The 12,265-nt window shown below is 39.2% G+C and overlaps 1 protein-coding gene across 4 annotated transcripts in view; it reads right to left on the bottom strand.

The window, feature by feature from the left end:
* The window catches only part of abcc3 (ATP-binding cassette, sub-family C (CFTR/MRP), member 3), a 77,000-nt gene that overhangs the window by 36,505 nt on the left and 28,230 nt on the right, over nt 1–12,265 (bottom strand). For all 4 annotated transcript variants that reach the window (XM_050060505.1, XM_050060506.1, XM_050060507.1 and 1 more), the window contains exons 4-7: nt 9,701–9,838; nt 4,102–4,260; nt 3,777–3,838; nt 330–461 (exon numbers count right to left, since the gene is read on the bottom strand). In XM_050060505.1, coding sequence (XP_049916462.1) covers nt 330–461; nt 3,777–3,838; nt 4,102–4,260; nt 9,701–9,838 — 491 coding nt within the window. The remainder of the gene's footprint in view (nt 1–329; nt 462–3,776; nt 3,839–4,101; nt 4,261–9,700; nt 9,839–12,265) is intronic.

Here is a 12,265-nt window from a genome sequence, read left to right on the forward strand (position 1 = left end):
GGGTGGTGCTTTTTATAGGATCAGATTCAACCCTGAACTTACCCTGCTCCGGAGCAGGATAGCCGTTCAGAGTAAGTTACCATGGTGATCTACCCCAATAAGAACTGAACCGGCTTCGTGAGACCGAAAACCCAGGGTTAACCCTGAAGTTACCTCGCTAAGACATTAATCCTGCTTCGTGATACAGGCCCCTGCTGTCTTTGTGAGTAAACACAGTGATTGTTTTCATGCACTGTGCGACCAAGTGAAGCTGACATATGAGTAACACAGACATAGTGGGAAATGTTAAAGTTTGTACTTTAATGTACTGTCATCTTTTACAAACGTACCTCTTGGCTTTGGCCTGCTCCTTTTCCCATTCTTTGAGAAGTTTGGGCACTGTCACCTTGGAGGTGTCACGCTGATTCAGAGACCAAAGGTCTTTGGCCTGCAGAGGCATTTTGTAGCCTTTAATAGCCATCCTAAAGAGAGAGAAACAGCAGGTTAATTCAATCTGGTACATTAAGCAATTCAACACTAACAAGTGTAAGTGCTGTAAACAAATGAGACATTCAAGGGTCATCAGCCTCCACCTGTTTCACTTTTCAGTCTTTGCCAGCAAGTTTTCCTCTGTCCCCTGATGTGTGTTTCATTCTTTGGACAAAGTATGATTCTTAAACTAAAATCCTTTATTTCAGAGGCAACTCAGTAAGAACACTCTCCACAAAAATCTTTAATTGAGTTTCCTCAATTTGCTAATCATCATTATGTTCTCATGGATCGGATTTCACCGGATATTGGCTTGATGCATTTTACGGCCTGAGGAGAGATTGGCTTACAGAAGACAACAGAAAGAAGATACTGTACTTCCATCAAGAAAGAGCAATGTCTTATTTGTTGCAGAAATCAAAAGTAACAAAAAAATATAATTACAGAACAGCTGGTGTGAGACTGGAGCTACCAATCATCTCAAACACAGTCTCATTTGTTTACAGTAATTATCATGGCTTAATATTGTAATAATTTGATACTGAAAATGAAAAGACCAACAAAAAAACGTTCAGGAGTGAAAACTGCAATAATGACTGTTATAATAAAATACGTCAAATAGCACCAACATTCAGTTTTCTTTAACAAATAAATAAAAAAAACTTTTAAAATAAATAATCATATGATTATGAATACACTTTGTAAAAGATAGAAATTAACCGTTAACAAGTGAAATAGTTCTAGAAATAATTCAAAGTTAATTTATCATTATGGCATCTTTCCCAATGATACTATTATTTCTTGACACTTTTCATTTCATAGAGTCACCATATATTTCATAATATCCCTTTCCAAGACAGAGGTAATGTCACTAGTCACTGTCCCCTTATCTTTAAGCCAATCACATGCTCCTAGCCTCTTGGCAAGCTTAACAACTTCTACCAACTGCTACCAAATTTAGCCAGTTAGCTCCATGGATGTATTAGAGGACTGGATACAGCACAGCTGTTTAGCCTTGCTTCTAATTTTTTCCAGTGGCTAATCGCAGGATTGCTGCAAAAAAATCCCTGTGCCCAAAAAAACATTTTCCTATAGACCACCACTGTAAAAGAGATGTCTGTAAAACTGTTGACAGGACACCTCAAACTGCAAACAAGGTCAATTATGACTCTTTCTATCATGATTTTTTGATTCATGAAGGTTTCATATTTATAAAAGCCAAGAGGAGCTATCGAAAAATCTGTGATGTCACCACAGTGTAAAGTCTATGGCCTGAAGAGGAACTTGCAGGTGGGGCCAGCGAGGGAAACACTATTACGCATATTCAGTGGGCTGCATACCTTGGAAGTAAACCTGGAAACTAGAAACTTTTTTAGCATTTGGGGTATCCAGATCAAAAAATACAAGCATGGTAAGCCTCTACAGACTGGTACAGAAAGTACCTCTAAACACAGAGCTGAGTTAGCATTTTAGCACTCCCAGTTCCCACGTCTCAAAGTCAATGGATTTTTTTGAATGGGTTTTTGGTTAGATGCCTGAAACAAGGTCTGTGGTTAACACAAGTTTAAGATTATCTTGCTGAACAAAATGTTTAAGTATCATATCATTGTGTGCCAGAGAGCTTATTTTTGGCAATAATCCAAAATCCAATGGAAAATCCAATGGAAAAAACCCATTGGTTTTTTGATGAGGGAAGCAGGGCTAATTTCTGCATCTGCCTACAGAAAAACGTCATCTCTGCAGCGCTCTATTTAGGAATTACTTTGGCATTGTTGTTACTCCAGCTAATAGAAGTTAACAGGCTAATTTTGTTGGTAATGTTTTTTTTTATTACTTAATTGCAGGTTTTGGAGATTACAGAATGATTTCATCAATTGGTTTATTCATCCTGCTAGATTTATAATTTTTAAAACATTGTAAGAAAAAGAAAAAATAAAGTGAATAGTAAAAGAAAAAGGAAAAATAAGGAGGGGTAGACATTAATAAAAAATAATGATAATAAAACAATAACTCTTTCCATTTCTTTAATCTCTTCAACTGTTGATTTCCAGGTATTAATTGATGGTGATTTAACGTCTAACCAGTTTCGTGTAATTTGTTTTAATGCTGCTATACGTAATATTGAGTACAAGTATTTATCTCCTTCTTTATCAATTTCTGAAGGGATAATACCTAAAACAAGATTAACTGGTTGTAATGGCTTCTTTAAATGAAAAATACTTTTAATTTTCTCCTGAACTACCCTCCAAAATTCCTCCAACACTGGACAGAAATAGAAAATACGCGCATGGTTAGCTTCTTGCTAAGCCCACCTTTTTCTTTAGGTTGGATTAGCATACTAAGTTTTTTCCTTTTCCTTTTATAATTCCAGATATAATTTGAAAGTATTGTATTCCATCTTTTAAAGGTACTACGTGAGATGGTTATTGGTAGGGTTTGAAATAAAAACAAAAATTGTGGAAGGACCATCATTTTCACGATATCTATTCTATTCAGTATTGACTCTGGTATTGATTTCCATCTATTGAAGTCTCCTTTCAACTTATTTTCTAAAGCTTGGTAGTTGTCTATATACAGAGTTTTTATGTCTCCAGTAAGGTATATTCCCAAATATTTAATTTTCTTTGAATGCCATTTCAATTTGTATTTCTCTTTGAGTTCTGGTGATATATCTTTTCCAAATGTTAATACTTCACTTTTATTTTCATTTAGTTTATATCCTGAGTATTTACTATATTCTAAGATTGTTTCCATCAAGTTTGGTAACGATTGATCTGGGGATGTTAAGTAAATGATCACATCATCTGCATATAATGCCAATTTATGTTGTTGTTCCTTTATATTTATACCTTTGATGTTATTATTTTTCCTTATACTTTCTGCGAGTGCCTCTATGCATATAGCAAATATAATTGGTGACAGGGGATCCCCTTGCCTTGTCCCTTTATGGATTGAGAACCTTCTAGACAGTGTGCCATACACCTTTACTCTAGAAAATGGATTTTTATACATTCCTTGAATGTTGGTAATGTTGCGCTTGATTGCTTATGAGCTGCAGGGGTACAAGATTGGCTGAGAGGTGAGGGGGCGGTGACTGGTGACAACAGAACTGTTACAACAGTGACACAAAACACCAAAAAAAGCATTTTGAAATAAAAATACATGTTAATATTAATTTCATCATGTTATATCTTAAATACAATATTGAACTTATTTTGTATTTACTACTTACTAAAGCCAATCCCTATATATACACACCAAGTGTGGGTCTATAGATGATGCAGTAGCTGAGAGCAGTGTGAACCCACCTTGTGAACCACCAGAATGTCATGGTGGAGAGAAAACCTGCTGTGGTTTCAGGGCAGGGATTCTGAAAAAAAAAAAAGGAAAAAGGAAAATATGCAGACAAACACACACAAGGTTACACAGTCATAGGGTCATAGTGTGTGTGGAAGTGTGTAACCTGTTTTAACAAGCAGGGAGTGGCCCCAAAGCACACATTCAAGACTTTCAACCACTCAGGACACTATATGTATAATGTTAGCAGGAATATAAGATGTTTTTACATAAAACATACTGACACACACAGAATTCATGTAATGAGCAGACACTGCAGCATGACACATAACTCACAGGGTCTGTGACAACATTGGAGAAGAGAGGAGGTTTCTCATTGAAGCAGCAGAGGATCAGCTCACAGACCACCAGGGAGAAGTAGATGTAGAACGTGGTGAATCGCAGCGTGTCGGTCACTTTGCCTGTCACTTCGTCATCTTTGCTCGGAAATGTAGTCTAAAACAAAGACCAACACGCACAGATGGGTTCAGACATTAAGTGGTAACCTGTGAGGGGTGAGTCGTTTGTAAAGGTGCAGTAAGAGCCTGTTGTCTGCAGCTCCTCATCTAATATCTCAGTGTGGCTGTTTCTGCTTTTACTTTCCTCCTTGTGGTATTATTAGACTTGTCTTTACTGAAGCATAACATGCTGATGTTTAACTATGGTCCCCATCTTAGTTTAGCATGTTAGCATGCTAACAACTGCTAAATGGCACTAAATACAAAGTCCAGCGGAGGCTGATGGGAATACTTTCTGCAGGTATTCAGTGATCTGTGTGACTTCTGTCAAAGTTTTTAAAATTTTGACCCGATGATGTTACTAGATGAAAGTCAGAGGACAACCAGGATTGTTATAATTCATTAGATGGGGAAAATGTTTTTCCCAACAAATATCAATATCACTGTGACTCTAGATGAAAAGTCACAGGATCACCAAAGTCATAAAGTCAGCAGGGTTCTTCCTCTGTGGACCATAGAGGTCTGTACAAAATTTTATAAAAATGCTTGTTGAAATATTTCAGTCTGAACTAGACTGATGGACTGACCTAAAAGCCAACATTGCCATCCCTAAAGCCATGCCACTAGCTAGATGCAATGTGGCATCAACAAACAGCAGCAGCGTGAAATAAGAAATAAGTAGTGTACAGCCATGCTAGCAGCTCTGTGCCGCTCTACACAATACTGTACTTTGAACTAAATACTAATACCACCATGCTAACATGCTCACAATGACAATGTTAATGCAGATGTTAAGCAGATATTGTTAACATCTTAGGTTAGCATGATAGCACACAAAAATCTGCTAAATAACAACACACTTTGTTTCTAAACACAAAGTACTGCTGAGGCTGATGGGAATGCACTAAACAAGTGCTGGACAAAACATTTTGACCTGATGATGGTGGTAGATAGAAAAGTCAGAGGATCTACAGTGCTTTCTGCATCCTGCGCCAAACATGACTTTCTGTACAAAATCTTTTGCCAAAGCGACGCTACCGATGACTAACATTATAGCTCATTTTTGGGGCCACAACAACAACACAGCTTGCATTTAAACTAGGAACAGAGCTTGAGTTGCATCGCTGTCATTTAGGTCTATTGGGGAAATGAAGTTACTGTGTAAACACCTTAACCAAGCTATATTACTTTATTCTGTGCATTCACAATAATCAAGATGTTGTCGAGATGTGCTGCGTGCGTGCAAGTGAAGTAGAGGTCAACTTCAGCCATTCATCCATTTGAGTTCTCACTACAATAATACTCCCAACACACACACTCACACAGTGGGAGACTACTCACTTTACTTTACAAACATCTAAATCAGCTGACAACGCGATTTTAAATCAAGGAGTCACCTTTGACAGTACAAAATCACTTTACTTTTTCTGAATCATATTTGTCCATGGGCTGGTTTTCTGGATCAACGTGATTATAGCAGCACAGGTCGGCAGTAGCCTGGGCTGACCTCAGCACATGGCTGCCTTCCTTACACTCTGACTGACTAACTGCTTGAGGCTCTGCTCTCACGTCTGTCTGCCTGCTGCACATAGACGTCGGAACTAGGGGTGCGGGGGGTGCAGCCGCACCCCCTCCCATCCGCACCCCCGCACCCCAGCCTCCCTACCCACTGCGTTACGCTTTAAAAAAAATAAAGAATCTGAATTTAAACTCAGTTTGTCTGACTTACATTTATCTCTTTCATATCATTAATGCATAGATCTATGCTTTTGATGTGATACGCAACCTGCCTGACTACATACAGTAGCCTTGGCATCCAGGATGTTGTGTCCATCCTGCAAACCTTGCAGCCCCAAACCCGCTCCATGCTGTCGGAGGTGGAGAAGCTCATTAAGCTCTGTCTGGCCCTGCCCATATCTGTCGCGGCATCCGAGCGCTCTTTCTCAGCCTTGCGCAGGCTGAAAACCTGGCTGCGCAACACCATGACGCAGGAGAGACTAACACATTTGGCCATTATGAACGCTCACAGTGACCTTATGGATGAAAGCGATGTCTCGACCCTGCTTAAAATCTTCATCAGTAGGTCAACTGAGAGAAGGTCCACTTTTGGAAATGCATGAAAGCCCTGAGTCAGGAGCGCAGACTTTTCTTTTTTTCATTCAAGGTTACAAATAATGTTATGTTCCTTAAATGGCTTGATTTAGTTATCAAAGTTTCATTTTCTTAACAATAAAGATGCCGTGTTCATCCATTCTAGTTCTCTTATAACTGCATGTTATTATAAAATAACTTCAAATCAAATCCTTAATCATTGATAAGTGTGCGTGCTTCCCCCGCCCCTCCCAACAAAAATCCCGCCCCCCCTCTCAGAAAATAGTTCCGACGTCCATGCTGCTGCATGTCCTGGGGTTGGTCTGATTTTAATCACTAAAGCAGCTACAAAAAAAAAATTAGACTTTAAAATTTTGTTTTAGTTTCAGTTTGAATTAATTTCGTTTGAGATATTTTTGGCATAAACAAAGAACGCTAAAAGTGTTGAGGAAAAATCCCAAATGCCATCCATTTGTGGCCACTAGTCTGTGGCAGCAGCTGGACACACTTTTTGCTCTCTGGCATACATCTGCAGGCTGGATAGGTGTTGTTTGCTATGCACTGATATAAAAGAGGTTTCACCCACACAGAGAGTATTTGTTTAACAATTATCCAACAGGCAGCTGACATTTTAGCCCTTTTTTTAGTGCTATCATACATACATTTGTCCAGTCTAGTTGATTTTATTTACCACTTTTTTACATGCTTTACTATGTTGAGGCCACCTTAAAAATTTATGGTGACTGCTGCCATAAATCAGATTATCCCACATTTTAATCGGAGTAAGCATTACTATGATTATTGACCATAATCCAATTATTACATGCATGTTAACAAAGCCACTGGCAATCTCACAATACAGATGAGCAACTATGCTAATAACAGCAGAGATCCAACAGAAGTTCCCGTTAAGACGTAACAAATAATGACGCAAAAACTTTAACCTGTATTAAAGGGATTGTTCAGATTTTTTTAACACAACACAAGTTGTCACAGCATATTTAACAATTGCATATTTACACATGCAGCAGAACTGGAGAAACATTAGCATCCTGGGTAGACTCCCGATTTTCATTGCCCTCCCACAGTTTCCTCCCGGGGTCACAACTGTCCTATACTTCTCCTGATTTATAACATACCTATTTTTCCTTTTCATTATCACAACCTGTACATGGCACTGTACAGTGTATTAACACTAAGACTCTAAAAGTCTGCTGTTTTCACCTGGACAACAATACAACTACACAAAATGTTGTTTCATGGCATGCACATGACGCTGAAGAGAGCTGCAAGAAAGGAATACTCAAGCAAATTTAAGATGTCGTTGAAAGAAGATTTCCTGTTTCTTATGGAAAGCTTTTCAGAAGACGGGAATGCATTTTATAAAAACTGACAGGTTGAGTTTTCCATCCAGCATAGGTGTCACACAGTACCATGAAATTAATGAGTTGGTGAATGAATAAAAACTGATGAATTTACACTTTATATTAATGTCTGTGAAAACATGGATGTTTCACATACATCTTCCCCAGGCAGCACAAAAGATCTATGCAATCAGCACAGTTTCAAGGTGGACACCCAAGATTAGTGTCACCAATTCAGTATCTGACCAAATGTCTCCCGTGCTGTTCCTGAGTTATGACATTGAATAATCACCAGAAAAGTGTTTTTGCAGAACATTATGATGTCACAGTGAAGTTGACCTTTGACCTTTTGGATATAAAATATCATCACCTCATCATTTTATTCTATTAGACATTTGTGCCAAAATTAGCTTACAAATGCTTAAGTTATGGCCAGAAACATGTTTTGTAAGGTCACAGTGACCTTTAACCACCAAATTCTGATCAGTTTATTGTTGAGTCCATGTAGAGGTTTGCGCTAAATTTGAGGAAATACTTTCAAGACCTTCTTAAGATATCGCATTCACGTGAATGAGACGGATGCAAGATCATTGTGAAATTGACATTTGACCACCAAATATTAATCAGTTCATCCTTCAGTCCAAGTGGACGTTTGTGCCAAAATTTAGAGAATTCCCTCAAGGTGTTTTTGAGACACTGTATTAACAAGAATATGACGGATGCAAGGTCACAGTGATCTTGACATTTGACCACCAAATTCTTATCAGTTCATTCGTCAGTCCAAGTACACATTTGTGCCAAAATTGAAAGAATTAATTAAGACGTTCCTAAGATATCTTGTTCATAAGAATGGGGCAAAAGCAAGGTCACAGTGATCTTCGCGTCTTTCCCTGCTCCATGCAAGAGTGCCTGAAGTTTGTTTTAGAGCCCTCTTCTTCAAGAGCACCTGCATTTTTTCCTTGAGTTTTTGGACAATAACAATCGGTCCTTGAGCACACCACTACCTCGCTTCTCAAGGTCACAGTGATCTTGCCCTTTTAAACACCAAATCTAATCAGTTCATCCTTGAGTCCAAATGGACATTTGTGCCAAATTTGAAGAGAATCCCTTGAGGAGTTTTTAAAATATTTCATTCAAGAGAATGGGACAGACTGACGGACAGACAACCCAAAAACATAATGTCTCAGGCCATGGCCGTCGCCAACTCGATGATCCTAGCAGCAGTAAGTTAACCTTGAAAACAACACTTTTCTGCCTTGTAGTAAAAATGTTTAATAGGTCACTAATTATTAGGAGTCTTGTAATTCCAATAGATTACAGCCCTTTAGTTCTAGTAGCTGGCTTTCTCAACACCTAGCCAAGTAATCACCTAGGTTAGTGGTATTCATCAACAACTGTACTGTATCAAGCCCAATGGATATGTTAGGATAAATCTGTGCCTTTGGGGCTGCTTCTGACACATATTTTACATTTTCTACCTTGTTTATCTATGGTGCATGCTTCTGTGGATCTTTTCTCCAGGCTTACATTACAGACTGTTTTGTTTTGTCACTGCAGCTATGTTGGCCAGCTGTGCAACACTAGCGGTGAAATAAGTATATGCTAAGATAAAAGCTTTTAGAAAAAATGCCAAGTACCATGCATCATGTGGCACAACAGCCACTAATCTGCAATCACTTGAGGTGAGACAAGTATGCTAGGAACAACAGGCCTACTATTCCCTCTCCGCTTAGTGGTGCCCTGGGCTGACCCCTTCAAAACATCCACACACTGTAAGCTCCAAACCAACTCCTGAGACAGTAGTCCTAAATGAGAGCACTGAGAAGGATCAAAGATAACATGAGGTACAAGAAGGTAAGGAGACAAGAAAATTGGGGAAAGAATCAGAGGGAGACAGTGAAAGGGGGCCGATGAAAGGGCACCAGGCAGAGAAGATGATTACAGACATGTAAGAGGCATTTGAGGGCGATGGTGTGTTCTCACCTGGTTGGAGGCCTTCAGGATCTTGGAGCGGAAAGGCACAATGGCACACAGCACAGACAGGAACCAGAAGATGAAGAGGACCCCTGAGGACTGAACCCCGCGTAACCTCTCAAACTGGATCAGAAACGTGGCCAACAGCTGAGAGTGGAGGGAGGCCGATATTACACGGAGAGAGGAAAAAGGAATGGGGGGGGGGGGTGCAGAGGGAGAGACTGAGTTAGATTAGCCAGGACAGAATCACTGAGGGCATGTAAGGTAAACCACAGGCTGACTGGGTCAGTTTTTCATGCTGACTGCTCCCCCATCAAACAACGGGTTAGACAGGCTGGAACACGACTTTTCTGGCTTTTCCCTCAGGAGAACTTTGAACAATGAGTACACTGCTCTAACTGAATGCTTTCGGCTTGGCCTATCATGATAATTACGTTATTGACTTATCGTACCATATATGGACATGACCTTGATCTTTTTGCTGACCTCGATATTGCCCGTTGTGTTTGTTAACATAAGAATGTTACCAACAAAATAAGTTATGATTAATTGTAAGTTATTATATTATGAAGGTTGTAAGTGGAAGACACACAGTCCTGATAGTCGTTGGTTCACAACCCCTGGCAATGAGCCAAAAAAGTATACGTTTATAGTTTTACCCTCAATAACTTCTTCCTACTCTCCATAAATCCACCAGCAAACCACCCAGCTCCCAGGCTGTCTATCCCCAGGAGCCGACGGCAGCATACCGACCAGATTATATAGGTAACTGCAGTGTTCCTGGAGCTTCATTAAGCTTGTCTATTAAGGCCCTGACACACCGAGCCAACAGTTGGCCATCATCCAAAGCTAAACCATTGGCGAGCGTCTGCCACCCATGTCAGTGTGCTGCCGATTGGCACTTCAGCTCAGTGCACAACAAAAGAAACAGAGGTGAGGAAAATTAACAAACAGCTGAAGTCCTGAGGGAGTGAGACCAAAACAAACTTGTAAGATAACATACAGATTTTTCTTTAGTCACTGAGCTTTATAGCAGAAGCATTTCCTGATGGTTTATGTGCTCTGTTCTTTCAATCAGGTTGTGTTGTTAATATGCTAACTGGCTAACTATCTTCAAGATGCCCTCCAGGTTTCCCTTTTTGAATAAGGACTAGACAGCCACTGTGTGCTGATGTGGAGAGTTATTTCCTCTCACACAGGAGCAGAATGTATGTGCTGGTTGGCCATTGACTGTAGTCCAGGGTGTCTTCATGTGCAACATTTTTGGCCTAGACACGGTGATGTCAGGCAGCGCAGCAGGGGGCCTTCTTTGTCGCTAGTTCTCTGAAGTTGGTTTGGTGTGTCTGAGCCTTTACTGGCAAGAGGCATCACCTGGTTTTGTTTTTGTTGGCCAAAGTTTGTATTAAGTCCCAAAGTAATTTTTTGGATTACTCATATGCATGTACTACAGTTTCAAGTACATATTACCAGATATTAATTTGTCTTTTAAAAATATGTTTAAAAAAATTCATAGTCTAATTCCAGTGTCTAAATATTCTTTAAAGGGAATTAAGCTCATTCAAAAAAATGTATACATATTATGAGTATGGTCTAAGACAGTCCAAAAATATTGATAGAACATGAACTATCTACCAAATCCAAAGCTAGAATGCTATAACCCAAATGTGTGATGTCATCGGGTATAGAGTCTGGAGCTGCTCCAGAGACAGACAGATGTTCTAGATGACAGTGAGAGCACCCAAGGAATTTTCTGCGTATATGTGTACATTTTCACAACTGAGAACACTACAAAAGAATAAAGCCCCTTTCGCTATAAAAAAACAAAACAGACATTCAGTGGGTCCACAAAATTAGTCTCCCATTCATTGTCTATGGAGCAGCTCCAGACTTTACACCCGATGACATCACAAGTTTGAAACTTACCTGTCTGGTTTCTGGCTTTGAGAGAGAGGAGCTCATGTTCAAAAATACTGATTGAACTTTCCAAGGCCATGGAAATAACATATTGGAATTCCTAATTAAAAGTTCATTGCTCTTTAAAAGGGCTTTCTTGCATTACTATGCTATTCTGTTATCAATATATCAGTGACTTAAAATAGTCTAAGAATCACAATGTTATTGTTTATCACAATTACTTATGGGACAATATATTGTGACAGACCTTATTTCAGCCATACACAGGGTGACTAAAAACACTGGCATGTCTCTGACAGGAAATGATGGCAGTCTATTGACAAGACAAACTGTGTGTCCTAAATTCGTACTATATACAGTTGTGCTCATAAGTTTACATACCCTGGCAGAATTTGTGATTTTTTTTGGCCATTTTTCAGAAAATATGTATGATAAGAGAAAAACTTTTTTTTCACTCATGGTTAGTGGTTGGGTGAAGCCATTTATTGTCAAACAAATGTGTTTACTCTTTTTAAATCATAATGACAACAGAAACTACCCAAATGACCCTGATCAAAAGTTTACATACCCTGGAGATTGTGGCCTGATAAAATGCACACAAGTTGAAACAAACGGGTTTGAATGGCTACTAAAGGTAACGATCCTCACCTGTGATCTGTT

Source organism: Epinephelus moara, chromosome 13 (genome assembly GCF_006386435.1).
Source record: "Epinephelus moara isolate mb chromosome 13, YSFRI_EMoa_1.0, whole genome shotgun sequence".
Lineage (NCBI taxonomy): Eukaryota > Metazoa > Chordata > Actinopteri > Perciformes > Serranidae > Epinephelus > Epinephelus moara.